Raw genomic sequence first — 12,232 nt, 5'->3', positions numbered from 1 at the left:
TGCCTACCGTCGTCTGCTACAAACACTGTTGAAATTTCTAGAAGTAAGATATTCTCATTTTATTTTATTTTCTATTTGTTTATCTGAGTCTTGCATATGAAAAACATACTCCAGTTTTCTTGTAGCCCATTTCTTCTTATGTTCAAAATTTGAACAAGATGGGCTTCCGCGCCGGGAGCCCGGGTCTTCAAGCTATCTGTTTTTTTAGATTTCGGCATTAAGCTGCTTCGTTGGGAGGAAAAATGTCATCTGCTAGCCTCGAGCAAAGTTAAAAACCTTGTGAAACTGCTGTACTGTTATTCGATATCGGGAAGTTCAAACATTTCGCGAGCATTTGCCTTGACACTTAGATCTTACCAAGATCTCCTTTTGCCCTTGGAACATATTTTTACTCATTAAATTTCCTTTTTTTAAATTTTTAATCGTGTACAAATCAACATTCCGCTAAGTTCACGATGCCCACCACGAAAACTCTTGGTTGCTTACCGTTTTTTGCAAAAGGTATTGTTGTGAAAGGGTTCGGTAGAGGTTCAAAAGAGCTAGGAATACCAACAGGTATTACAGTTAACAACATTCTATGATACTAAATTTAAACCATTAAAAATTGTAGCAAACTATACAAGTGAAGTTGTTGAAACTCTGCCAAGTGATTTAGAAACTGGTATCTATTACGGCTATGCAAAAGTCAATGGAGGTCCAGTTTACAAGATGGTCATGAGTATTGGCTGGAATCCATTTTATAAAAATGTCAAAAAATCAATGGTGTGGTAACAAATCTAATAACTTTTGCACTTTTCAAATGTTTATGGTCATTTACACATTGGTAGGAGACACACATTTTGCATAATTTTGAGTCTGACTTCTATAGCAGTATGCTAAAAACATGTATAATAAATTACATTAGACCTGAGCAGTCATATGAGTCTTTAGGTAACAAGTGAAGCTTTATATTTGTTTTATGACATAGTAGTCAATTTTTTCTATTTAATTTATTCCTCTTTTATATAACAGATGCCCTTATAGATGCCATAAAATCAGATATTGCCTATGCTGATACCCAGTTAGATCTGCCAGAATATAGTGCCCTGCAAACACATTCCTTCTTCAATGCAGAAAAACCTCAAGATGTCAATACTAGTGAACTAATACTTCCTGGAAGTAGTTTATAATTTACAATTATGTAGTTTGGCTTTACAGTAGGGCCATAAATGGGTTTAATTAAATATTTATTTCAAATTAAATATTTACGTTAAGGTTGTAGTACTTAACCAATATGTTTGGTTTCATTTTATGCCAAAGTAGTATTATTTGTTACCTAAGGTTAAAGCATGCAGACTGACGAAGTGCATTGGATCCAATAGCATATTAGATGATACGTCGTTCTTTATTTTGGTTTGATCTACATGACAAAACGTCGCAGTCATCACATGGCGACAGATTTTTTAAAACAGAAAGGCGGTAATGGTAGATTTGCAATTATCTCTCTTTCGTCTTCAAAAACAGGCTCATACGGCGGTTCCATGTAACCTTCTACTTTAGGTAATCTGAGCTCTGGAAGAGAAGACCAATGACGGATCATACATCGGACCGGAGTAGTCTCCAAATTATTAATCTAATAATCATGGATCATTAATTAGTGCTTCACATTTTCGTACATAAAATTTTTACCAACCGTCACAGTGACAAGAAACTGTTTTTTTTCTAGCTCAAAGTTAGGTCCCGTAATGATCCTGTCACCCATCTTAATAGCGTGGTCAGGTACACAGATTCCAGATCTTCGAAAGGCTGCTCTAATATGCCATTTTTCTATAGTCCAAGGGTTTTCTTTATTAACGAGCACAACCAGAATCCTACTAGCCAAATCCCGTCGGGTCTGCAAAGATCATATGAAATTAAATATGCCGGGCTTTAGAATTAGTTTTAAGAGACGAAAAATTACCAACTCGGCGTAACGAGAGCTATGCATCATTGTCTGGACATTTTCACTAGATTTTTCCAGCTCAGTTTTCAATTTTTCTAAATTTTCTGGAGAAGCATAAATGGCAAGACCAGGTGATAGGAGTTTGCTACGTCCAAAATTTGGCCGTACTGTTACTATGTCATTCTTTAACCCAATACCTTGATAATAATAAAAATTTAAAACACATACATCAATAAATCTTCATAAAAAGCAACAGGAAGGCAAATTTACCTTCAACAAATGAGGTGAGAATTAGCTTGAGATCTGGTTCTGCTTTTAGATTTGTGTTGTCTACTTCATCATACACAAAGTGTTTTGTTTTTAGAGGCTTTGGTGGTCTGTTTTTTTTGTCAAGGCCTGGTGGATATCGTCTTTTTAGAATGTAAGTTGTCTGAATAAAACAAAATGATGTAAATAAAGAACAGCGACGATTACGAGAAAAGAACAAAACAACTTCAGTGACATGCAGTAAAGTTGGTCGTTTAAATTGGTTCAGGATATGTAAACGAAGTTTCTAGTTTATGTTAATAACATTCCAGTTAAGTTCTTGGCGATTTACTTACCCTTATTTGCTCAATTTTAACAGAGAAAGAAGGCTGTAGATTTCTTACTCCACCAAGTAGTTGAAAACCAAGCCGTAGCATGTTTAGGCTAAAAAGTATTTGATAGATACGATAAACATGTGTAGCCTTTTAGAAAGGAAATGAAAAAAAAATGTGGTCTGTTTAGAAACGCGAAACTGTTGTCTGCTAAAATCAATAGCCGCCTGCCTGCCTAATTGCTTGTCAAATAAGTTTTATTTAATTTTCAAGAACAAGTAGTAGATAAAAGCATGAAATTCTTTTAATAAAAAAACATGTAGTCTATCAACAAAGTTCTTTTTTAAATGCACCAATTAATTATTATGATTTTAAAAACTGATGTTTGGCAACGCTATTTAACTGACATTTTATGCCTTGTAATGTCGAGCTGCCGAACGAGCGTTGAGATAGGTACATGTTGAAATCCACATTACTATAAACGAAGTCGGTTTAAACGCAAAGGTTTTCTAAACATAATTTCAAAAATCGTTAATCTACACGGCTTCGAAACATGCCACCTGTGGAGACTATGGAAGTCGACAGTCCTGTAATGGAGGTTGAAATGGAGATTACAAAGAAAGAAGTGAAGGATGTTGATACGACGACTACCGAAGGTATGGATTGAACTTGCCGAGAAACGATCATAAGAAACTTTATATAACAGGTTTTTTGCCGTGGTAGATCAACTAATCAGATCAATTTGGAGATACTATTACTATTAAATCTTCTAATGAGATGGGTGCAAAGAATGATATTTTGGGTGTTCTTTTGGAGCCAGAAATTGCTAGTGTATTCATGTCTGCATTCAAGTGGTGTTGGCAATGAGCCGAAGGAGAGAAAGTGCCTGTAGATAGCCGTTGTAAGGTTATTGCAAATGTAACAGGGGCATCAAAGTTGATAGTTATCCTTATACATTATCAAACTTCCCAAGTTTAAGTGCTGAAGGAATTTTTTGTTTGTTTTTCAGATATACGTGAACAACTAAAGCAAGTTGAAAAATCAGTGATTACAAAGGAGCCCCGTTTTGTATTCAGAGTGTTGCGATCGTTGCCGAACACTCGTCGACGACTGAATCCCACTGTATTACGGCGCATCATTCTTCACAGTTATAGCTTTTCTGTAAAAGAAAGAGATAACTTGCTAACCCTTGTTGGGGGAGATGAATCTCTTGATATTGCTTCCCCAGTTCAAAGAACAAGGCCTCCCAAGCAAGGCTCATCATCTCCTTTACCAGAAGTAATATTGGCTGGTTGATTATAAAAGAACTTTTGACCATGATTGTTTACATAGGTTGACGTATACATCCATATGTTGGTTCTTCTACATTGTATCGATAACAAACGCATTCAAGAAGGTGTGCTCTGCTCCGACCAGTTAATGCAGAAAATAATCGCGCAAAATCGACGCACTTTGGACTTATTGGCCGCACGTTGTTACTTCTACCACTCTAGAACTTACGAACTTGCTGGAAAACTCGATTCCATTAGGAGGTAAAAACAACACAAAACAAAAATAATGATAGGAACAATAATCATCATAGTTGGTGTTTATCTTCTCCCAATGGTCGCGCGTTTTTTGTTTTAGCTTTTTGCATAGCCGACTACGTACCTGCACCCTCCGAAAAGATTTTGAGGGACAGGCAGTTTTGATAAATTGTTTGCTGCGCAACTATCTCTTCTACAGTTTGTACGATCAAGTGAGTATCGCCCACATTACGTGCTTGTTGTGTAATGTATTCATTGTGAAAATCGTGGTCTAGGCCGACAAGTTAGTTTCAAAATCCGTCTTCCCAGAATCGGGAAGCAACAATGAATGGTCACGTTATCTTTACTATCTTGGACGAATTAAGGCTATACAGTTGGAGTATTCTCAGGTCAGAACGTGAAGGAGTAATAACATTTTATTAGATTTAACTAAACTGTTGCGTCTAGGCCCACACTCATCTTTTGCAAGCTATTCGCAAAGCACCTCAACACACAGCGGTCGGCTTCAAACAGACTGTTCAAAAATTGTTGGTTACAGTCGAGTTGTTGATGGGAGACATCCCTGAACGGCACATCTTCCGTCAGTCAACAATGCGACACGCTTTGGCTCCATACTTTCAAATGACGCAAGCTGTTCGATTGGGTGACATACACAGATTCAATCAAGTGTTGGAAAATTACGGCAAAACTTTCCAGGTTGGATTTTGCGCAAACGGAATTTACTATTTATTATGACTACTTATTTTTTCTTTCAATATGTATGAAAATAATCATTCGTCTTATTTAGGCTGATCATACTTACACTCTCATAATCCGTCTACGTCATAATGTCATCAAGACGGCAATTAGAGCTATCTCCTTGTCGTACTCTCGCATTTCTTTGGCTGATATTGCCAGCAAGCTTATGCTAGATTCGGCCGAAGATGCTGAATTTATTGTGGCTAAAGCTATTAGAGACGGAGTCATTGAAGCTTGGTTAGATCACGACGGAAAGTTTATGCAAAGTAAGGAGAGCATCGACGTCTACAGCACCAAGGAGCCTCAGCTGGCTTTCCACCAGCGCATCACCTTCTGCCTTCAGATTCACAATCAAAGTGTCAAAGCTATGCGCTTCCCTCCCAAAGCGTACAACAAAGATTTGGAATCAGCAGAGGTAACATCAAGCTAATTTCAAACCCTTCACTAATTACAGGAAAAGAATAAGTTGATTATGAGAAGCAATATTGTGAATACAACGGCGTTGCCTAATACTGAAGTCCTTAGCGTGGTACCAAATGCAGTATTTCCATTTAACACTGTAGATCTTACCAAACATGAATTATCCGCGTTGTATGTATTGGGCATTGGTAAAAAAAACGATTAAATTTTTCTTCTAGGAACGTCGCGAGCGTGAACAACAAGATTTGGAATATGCCAAAGAAATGGCTGAAGAAGATGACGACGGATTTCCGTAAGTTGATGGTACCGAATTCAGCGCGTAAATGTGAGCCCTATGTAATCGTTCAAGTTAAGACCACTCTAATAAATCAACAAGGGAACTCAGGAAAGTTTTTTTTCTCGTTATTGATCGTTAATTCCTGGTAGGAAGTATTGTAAAGTGTAACTATCGCTTAGGAAGTTCAAATGCATCAGTTTCGACTGCAACACATCTGTAAGTTAAAAGAAAATTATGAGCTACTGGTATCGTAACAAATATACAGTTAAATATATCGTTTCCATACCACACACCACTTTTTGGGGGTTTAGTTGTTCATGACCTAGAAAATTTGATAGACGCTTAAGTTCGATGGTGACACTGGCTTCCTCTTCTTCTGTGATGAACATAAATCTTAGTTGAAATTGTTAGAATTGTTAACAAACTTCCGATACTTTTCTTTTCTACATGGAGATTATCGAAATGCGAAGTAACGGAAACAGCCTCGGTTTCAACGGTCAATGTTAATAATCCCTCTGATGTGACATGAATTCTAGCCATATTAGCAAGGTTTTTCATCCGTTCAACAATACTCTTCATTAAGCGGAGCTGCGGCATGTGCACTGATATCTAAGAATAAATACGTTCGAATGATTTTTAAAAACTAATATGTAAAAGCTTGTGCATCACACATCTGGATCCATAGCTTCTGGCTCAAGATAGTCATTCCATAGCCGCCTTGGAACTAAGTTTACAGGTATATCATGAACAACCAGTCGTGAATGATTAGTACCTGATGGCTGAGATCATAAGGTCAGTTTTTGCTTGAATATGAAGGAAGAACTTTTAGTACCAAATCAATTTCAAAAGTAAGACAAGGAGATGACAACTTTTTGGTAAGTTTGATTTTCACAGATTTCGCTGCACTTGATACCTTCAATGCACTCAATGTTCTTGCAACATTTTCTGTTTAATTTGTCACATGGGTTAGTAAGTACGTGCAAAATATTTATTTCTATCACCTGCAACAAACTCAAGGTAGATTTCATTATCAACAGTGCTCAATCCTTCCATTCCAAATTCAGAGAAAAAATGGCCTTCATCAAGTGCACACCAGATAAGTGGAGAAGCGGATATTGTCTGAGATTCTCGAACGATGAAATATAAATCAGTTGTGGTAATCCTAAGTATGCATGATTTTCCAAGTTTTGTCATGCAACCTAAAATTCCTTTTGTTTAGACATTGTGAACACATTAGGAGACTGAAAATTCCCAGAAAATGTGAATTACTCAATACTAATTGAAAGAGCTACCTATAAATTGCTTAATGCAATTAGGATCAATCATTTTCCCACGAAACTTCATTTTTAAATATTGGTAAGCAATGCACCAAATCTGTACCAAACAGACGAAACAGTGTTTGTGTTCCCGGCAATTCCGTACCTCTGTTTTGATTTGAACTTTGAAGCTACCACATAAAGCAGTAAGGAACGACTTCCTCCAATTATATTAATTTTCATGATCTAAGATTGGTATCTTCATTTTTCAGGGTTTTGTTAAATATTTAAAATTTAGGTTTGGTAGTCCAAACTTAAATACTTGTTGATTTTAAAAAGTGCCTATTGAAAAAGTATTTGGCAATGTAGTAGCTTGTATTCCATACCCCTCTTTCACACGCTTGATAGATTCATGTTTGTTTTTTGCAGTGTAGCAAATACTAGTTCCAAAATTGTATTGATTTGAATTTTATTTGTTGAATCCAGACATTATACATAGAAAACGAACAGAATTACGTTAACATGACGCTTTCAGACGATTTGGAAGTCGATTGTTGTGAAGAAGAATTGAGTGAAGCTCAAGTGAACTTTTATTCAAATGCCATAAAGGAATATGAAAAAGCTTTGTCAGAAGCCAACCAAATCAAGAAAGGTAAGACAATATTTTGAATTTCTCATGTGCAAACTGAATAATACCATATTTGCTAGAAGGTTCTTCAGTCACAAAAACAGGAAATGTTTGGTTAGTGAAATCTACTTACCTGGTTAAAGTTAGAAATCCAGTACCACCGGCAACACAACTACCACCATTAGTTGGCCAGCATTCTCTTAATAATCCCCGGAGTGGACCTAATTTGTTCATGGTGCGACCCCCTATTCCTACTGCACCCCCCCTCTCAACAAAAATTCTGGTATCAACCAATCAATCTTCAATTTCCACACCAATAACCCAAGAAGGAACACCTACAGTTGTTAATGAAGCTTCACTTCCAGTTGTTGAAGAAACCCCATTTCCAGCATCACAGTTACTTTCACAATTCACTGTAACTACTGCCAAAAAACAGAAACCAGCACCATTGTCACATACTCCTGAAACTCTACAAGTTTCTCAAGTGGTTCACAGTAGTCACCCACCAATTGTAACACAAGTTACTAATTCTGCAAAAGTTATCCAAATTGCCCCAACTGTCAAAGTTTCCCATGTTGTTCAAATTCCTAAAGTTGCCCCAGCTTCCCAAGCTGTGTTGGTTACCCCTTCCATACAGCTTAGTGGAAATGCCAAGAAGGCGAATAGTAATCCATCTCCTAATGCAACAAAGCCCAATAAACCACCAGATGCTCCCACAGTTCCTGCACCTGTACAATCCAATCAGCTGATGACTGCAGTGACATTGCCTTCTAACCCTCCTCCTCCAGCAAAGAGTGTCCAAAAAGAATCTGGTCACACTTCTGAAGATCCAAAACTCTTGTCCAAAACCATTCCATCACTCTGTGTCGTTGTTCGCCCTGCAAATGCAGTTCCTGATGCTGTGAATGCCAAGAAACGAGAAGCTCTAGGTAAGTAGCTACCATTTTCAGTTCGCATCCCGTGAACGTTCTTTATGTATTTATTTTTGCTTTCAGATTCATTTGTCAAAAGTCGTTTAGTCCTTGATGGTCGTCGGTTTGCTGAATGGCTAATGCAAGTAGGGCTACTGCGAAGTCAGCAATTCGGTTTATGTCGGACACATTGTAACGGGAACCCAACACCGGTCCCTTTACAACTTAGGATGTATGCTGAAGAGAATAAATTTCCGTACAGGTTAGAAAAAAATGCATTGCGAACCACTCCCAAAATTTCTAATAAAATTTTATCGAGTAGCGGAGGCTATGTATGGATATCAAAGTGTTGCGATCGCAATTTCGTTTCCATCTTTCGTGAATCGATATTTGAAGATGCGGCTCATTCACCAACTGTTTTATTAAAGTTGATCTACCATTGGGCTTGCCAGACAACTGTCGCCAATGTAGTACAATGGGTGAAAATAGATCATCCCTATCTTCGCCTATTTTATACCATGTTGCGAAGTGTTTGTACGGTTGAAGTCCACACCAGCACTCCGTTATTCGGTTCCAAGAACGGTCGCGTTGAAGTTGGAGTTATATCGTTGGGAACAACGTCAACAGATGGAAAACGGCGGGATGTTAAGGTTGAAGTGCTGGGCGTCTATGATCAAGAAACGAAAAAACTCCGGCTCCGTGCCTGCGAACCAATCGTTGGAGATACCCGTAGTCGAGCTCGATTCACCAAAATACTGGAACCTCTTCCAAGGTAGAGAAGAAAATTACCAGTAATTTTGAAAGAATAATGAAAATCAGTTTTGTTTAGATGGGTGAACCAGAAGTCAGTTATCATGACTGATTTCACTGTTGACCGTACTGCTCTCGAAGAGCTTGGATTTCATCATGTTGTTCAGAAAAACTTGAACACGGTACCAGCCGATGACCGCCTCAATAATCGCACGGTGATGGATTATCTCCGTAAAACTGTACCGAAGGTGTTCCAGAATACCTTGTCCCTTCTGTCTACGGCAACGATTCAGCAGTTTCTTGATGAGCTTATTTGGCGAGAAATCAACGGTCAGTCATCGTCTGACGCGTTCCACAACATTATCCGTGATATTAGCGCACAGGCTCGTGCAGATACTGGTGTGCCATTAGTCAAGCGACTACCCATTGTATCGGTTGATCCATTCAAAGACTGGAGCATTAACCAAACCAAAGCAAACATACACAACACAGTTTCTTCAAACGAAACCATCATTACCAGCTCAGGAGCTATGAAACGGCCCATTTCATCAACTAGCAAAGATGCTTCTGCAGCCAGCGGTGCAAGCAACCCGAAAGAAGCGCGTTCTGCTTTATACTATGCCACCATGTCAGATTCAGGCAAAGAGGCTACCTCATGCGATCCAAAGGAAGCGGAGACCGCACAACCCACTTATCTACCTTGTCAGGTACGGCACCATACCTCTAGTTTAACTTTTTAAAAGTTTATAATCTAATATTCGTATAAACACGTCGTTCAGCACGCGAACTGTCACAAGGTGACGAAAAGCAATTTGGAAATGATGATGCATTTGAGGCAGCACTTGGTTGAGGACTCAGTGAGCGATGGGAAGGACTGGAAAGAACATTGCAGCTACTGCTTGGATACGCTAGCTACGGTTGGCCAGAAAAAAGGGCACGAAGAAATTCGCCACACCTTTCTTTCGTCGTTCAGTGTAAGTATATTTACTCTTTTTAAATGTTAATTGACTATTTATGGAATTTCGTAATCTAAAGGTTCAAAAATCGAGAGAAGATGTTGCCACGGTTAAAGATATAATATGTTTAATCTGTCACGAGAGATTTGTCTCTCTTCGCCTGTTAGACCATCACCTGGAAAAAACGCATGTGTATTGCGAGATGCCCTATCGGTGCCGTGTGTGTCAATTCCAGACGTCAGTGCACTCGCAGTTGATTGATCACTTTTACGACAATCATAAGAAAAGCTTGCATTTGTTATGCCCGTTGTGCCTCGATACGTTCGACACGAAAGGCGACAATTTAGCTAAAGGGTTCGATACAGGCCATTTGCAATATTTGCAACACCTGAAAAATCATCTTCCGTTGACTAATGGCCATACTTGCAAACGCTGTGTTTTGACTTTCCAACAATACGACCAGTTACGGTACCACGTCCGCACGGATCATACGTCAGCCGTTGCGAACGCCCAAGTCCGTCCTTTCTCTTACACGGTCATAAAACCAAACAGCAATAGAGTTATGCAGCCAGCCAGTCAGCAGAGTCAAACGATGATACAGTCTAACCCATCCATTATGACAATCTTACCACTTTCATCCGATTTGATGTCCCCAATTTCCGACTCTTGTTCCCAAAACACATCGGCATCTGGATCTGGAATCAAATCAGGAGTTAGGACGTACTCTAAAGATTTTCTCCAAGACATACCGAACACAAGTGTAGCTCGTCGACTTCCGAATGTGATTCTGACGGACGATATGCTTCTTACGGTTAATCTGTGCATTGAGTGCAAAGAGCCTTTGAAGAAGAAAAATCATTTCACTGGATACATGTGTTGCACTCTCTGTCGCTTTTCAACTTGCTGCTGCATCGCCATGAAACAACACCAAAATCATGTCCATAAAGGAAAATCAGGTCCAATTCTCGGTGAGTAAAGAGTTTGTTTTCTTTAATCTATGTACAGTTTAATTTCCAGTAAGATTAAAAACATTTGCATTTTATATTTACAGGTTCAGTTTACGCTCTGAGTGAGGCGGTGAAATGCAAGTGTGGATTCTCCAGCACCAGCGGACTTGAATTGGAACGTCATCTGGTTCATTGTGGGGAGAAATCAGTCATCGTTGCGCCGTAAATCTCACTTTGAACAGGAATAGAAATTACGGTATTTAATCAAATTCAATTACATTCTCCTTTGAAATGTGTACTCGTTGCTTGTTGTCATCATTTCCAACCAAGAAAGGGGGAAAAAACTGTCAGGAGCTCAAAATTTTTTTGTAATTCGTCGTTTGATGTCTTCGTTGCCATTTACCTAAAGTTAGTTTGATTTCCCCTGTACATTAAACCATTTTTTGCATTATTTGATAGGTAAATCAGCTAAAGGCTCATTTGCTGGTTCGAGTACTCGATTTACAGTAGTTTTGTAATAGTTTAACGTTTCCCATTTGACGTTTGCGTAATCGGCGTTTTGCAATATCTCGAAAAACTGTCAATCGTGAGACTTAATCAGATAGCTTTTGGAACCAAGGTTACTTAAAGATACCAGCATGAAGAAGTGGAGTAACATGATCGTTGGGTGTAATGTCCTTGAGTCCTACACTTCTGGCAACTATTCATCTCAAAAGGCGTCTTCCCTTTTTCTTTTCCCTTTTCTTTAAATTTATTTATGTTATTTCTTTTTTATTTTAAAGACAAAAAAGAATAAGAGGTTTTTTGGGAGGAGTTAACATTCTCGTGGTGTATAGCTTACTGGCTATTCTTGCGCTTGAGTAACGTATATACTTGGTCGCAATTAGGGCAAACTCACGATTTAGATGCTACACATTAAAGGTTTCGCCGCATAACCAGTTACATTGTTCAATTAGCTGACTAGGCCATGCTGATTTTTGTTGCGGGGCCGGAAGTAAAAGAAGCTATTATATACGATGGCCCTTACTTCATGGTCGATAACGTCATGTTGAAAACCGTGTATAATTATTGTTTGCTAACGAATTACGTAATCTAACTTAATTTCATTGTTTCCTTCAGGAAGGTAACCAGGCCATCAGCAAATACCTGGCCATGCCAGTATTTCAATCATTTGCATTGCTTCTATTTGATGACCGTATCCAAACAAGTTTCTATACAATTTTAAGCAAGTTTTTTTTTTTACCATTCTTGAATGCTGTACAACTGTTTCAACCAATCACGCGACGAGGGAAGCGCGTGTTTATAACGACATGAAGGTAAATCA

At 38.5% G+C, this 12,232-nt stretch overlaps 5 protein-coding genes across 9 annotated transcripts; 3 read left to right on the top strand and 2 right to left on the bottom strand.

Annotated features, from left to right (window-relative positions):
- Positions 1-232: 232 nt before the first annotated feature.
- On the top strand, positions 233-1,223 carry LOC130696289 (riboflavin kinase-like). Its single transcript, XM_057519381.2, has 4 exons — positions 233-555; positions 611-762; positions 828-930; positions 1,012-1,223. Exons 1-4 carry the CDS (start codon positions 456-458, stop codon positions 1,167-1,169), a joined length of 513 nt encoding a protein of 170 aa, XP_057375364.1. The 5' UTR covers positions 233-455; the 3' UTR covers positions 1,170-1,223.
- A 142-nt stretch (positions 1,224-1,365) lies between these two features.
- Positions 1,366-2,694, bottom strand: LOC130696279 (large ribosomal subunit protein bL9m-like). Its single transcript, XM_057519370.2, has 5 exons — positions 2,524-2,694; positions 2,192-2,351; positions 1,940-2,118; positions 1,673-1,873; positions 1,366-1,612 (listed from the first exon to the last, which is right to left on the bottom strand). Exons 1-5 carry the CDS (start codon positions 2,602-2,604, stop codon positions 1,424-1,426), a joined length of 810 nt encoding a protein of 269 aa, XP_057375353.1. The 5' UTR covers positions 2,605-2,694; the 3' UTR covers positions 1,366-1,423.
- Positions 2,695-2,908: 214 nt separating this feature from the next.
- Positions 2,909-5,572, top strand: LOC130696268 (probable 26S proteasome non-ATPase regulatory subunit 3). The gene is made up of 8 exons (XM_057519357.2): positions 2,909-3,155; positions 3,509-3,777; positions 3,832-4,031; positions 4,126-4,237; positions 4,301-4,414; positions 4,473-4,721; positions 4,813-5,178; positions 5,402-5,572. Exons 1-8 carry the CDS (start codon positions 3,053-3,055, stop codon positions 5,477-5,479), a joined length of 1,491 nt encoding a protein of 496 aa, XP_057375340.1. The 5' UTR covers positions 2,909-3,052; the 3' UTR covers positions 5,480-5,572.
- On the bottom strand, positions 5,504-6,885 carry LOC130696278 (checkpoint protein HUS1-like). Of its 3 annotated transcripts, none has more exons than XM_057519367.2 (7): positions 6,753-6,885; positions 6,462-6,668; positions 6,293-6,405; positions 6,132-6,239; positions 5,895-6,069; positions 5,747-5,836; positions 5,504-5,674 (listed from the first exon to the last, which is right to left on the bottom strand). In XM_057519367.2, exons 1-7 carry the CDS (start codon positions 6,802-6,804, stop codon positions 5,586-5,588), a joined length of 834 nt encoding a protein of 277 aa, XP_057375350.1. In that variant the 5' UTR covers positions 6,805-6,885; the 3' UTR covers positions 5,504-5,585. The 3 variants fall into 3 exon arrangements, with proteins under 3 accessions (XP_057375350.1, XP_057375351.1, XP_057375352.1); XM_057519368.2 differs by having other exon boundaries at positions 5,747-5,833; XM_057519369.2 differs by having other exon boundaries at positions 5,908-6,069.
- Positions 6,886-7,100: 215 nt separating this feature from the next.
- On the top strand, positions 7,101-12,204 carry LOC130696250 (uncharacterized). Of its 3 annotated transcripts, XM_057519338.2 has the most exons (9): positions 7,101-7,368; positions 7,425-8,273; positions 8,340-8,517; positions 8,578-9,027; positions 9,085-9,712; positions 9,785-9,979; positions 10,041-10,929; positions 11,013-11,164; positions 12,028-12,204. In XM_057519338.2, the coding sequence occupies exons 1-8, from the start codon at positions 7,239-7,241 to the stop codon at positions 11,132-11,134; spliced, it is 3,441 nt and encodes a 1,146-aa protein (XP_057375321.1). In that variant the 5' UTR covers positions 7,101-7,238; the 3' UTR covers positions 11,135-11,164; positions 12,028-12,204. The 3 variants fall into 3 exon arrangements, with proteins under 3 accessions (XP_057375321.1, XP_057375322.1, XP_057375320.1); XM_057519339.2 differs by lacking the exon at positions 12,028-12,204 and having other exon boundaries at positions 7,428-8,273; positions 11,013-11,177; XM_057519337.2 differs by lacking the exon at positions 12,028-12,204 and having other exon boundaries at positions 11,013-11,177.
- The last annotated feature ends 28 nt before the right edge of the window (positions 12,205-12,232 follow it).

This window comes from Daphnia carinata, chromosome 5 (genome assembly GCF_022539665.2).
Source record: "Daphnia carinata strain CSIRO-1 chromosome 5, CSIRO_AGI_Dcar_HiC_V3, whole genome shotgun sequence".
Lineage (NCBI taxonomy): Eukaryota > Metazoa > Arthropoda > Branchiopoda > Diplostraca > Daphniidae > Daphnia > Daphnia carinata.
Note: the sequence above shows the minus strand (reverse complement) of the source record. Positions and strands in the feature narration are given on the sequence as shown.

Bases quoted from the DNA above. Each gene is read 5' to 3' on its own strand.
- LOC130696279 (XM_057519370.2), bottom strand. From the start codon at position 2,604: ATGCTACGGCTTGGTTTTCAACTACTTGGTGGAGTAAGAAATCTACAG. The intron at 2,119-2,191 runs GTAAATTTGCCT...ATTATTATCAAG, and splicing joins TCTCACCTCATTTGTTGAAG to GTATTGGGTTAAAGAATGAC. The intron at 1,613-1,672 runs GTTGGTAAAAAT...CATGATTATTAG, and splicing joins AGTTTCTTGTCACTGTGACG to ATTAATAATTTGGAGACTAC.
- LOC130696289 (XM_057519381.2), top strand. From the start codon at position 456: ATGCCCACCACGAAAACTCTTGGTTGCTTACCGTTTTTTGCAAAAGGT. The intron at 763-827 runs GTGTGGTAACAA...ACACATTGGTAG, and splicing joins AAAATGTCAAAAAATCAATG to GAGACACACATTTTGCATAA. The intron at 931-1,011 runs GTAACAAGTGAA...TTTATATAACAG, and splicing joins GCAGTCATATGAGTCTTTAG to ATGCCCTTATAGATGCCATA.
- LOC130696278 (XM_057519367.2), bottom strand. From the start codon at position 6,804: ATGAAGTTTCGTGGGAAAATGATTGATCCTAATTGCATTAAGCAATTT. The intron at 6,406-6,461 runs GTGATAGAAATA...CAAATTAAACAG, and splicing joins CTACCTTGAGTTTGTTGCAG to AAAATGTTGCAAGAACATTG. The intron at 6,240-6,292 runs GTACTAAAAGTT...TTATGATCTCAG, and splicing joins TTACTTTTGAAATTGATTTG to CCATCAGGTACTAATCATTC.
- LOC130696268 (XM_057519357.2), top strand. From the start codon at position 3,053: ATGCCACCTGTGGAGACTATGGAAGTCGACAGTCCTGTAATGGAGGTT. The intron at 3,778-3,831 runs GTAATATTGGCT...TTGTTTACATAG, and splicing joins CATCATCTCCTTTACCAGAA to GTTGACGTATACATCCATAT. The intron at 4,238-4,300 runs GTGAGTATCGCC...ATCGTGGTCTAG, and splicing joins TCTACAGTTTGTACGATCAA to GCCGACAAGTTAGTTTCAAA.
- LOC130696250 (XM_057519338.2), top strand. From the start codon at position 7,239: ATGACGCTTTCAGACGATTTGGAAGTCGATTGTTGTGAAGAAGAATTG. The intron at 7,369-7,424 runs GTAAGACAATAT...CATATTTGCTAG, and splicing joins AGCCAACCAAATCAAGAAAG to AAGGTTCTTCAGTCACAAAA. The intron at 9,980-10,040 runs GTAAGTATATTT...CGTAATCTAAAG, and splicing joins CCTTTCTTTCGTCGTTCAGT to GTTCAAAAATCGAGAGAAGA.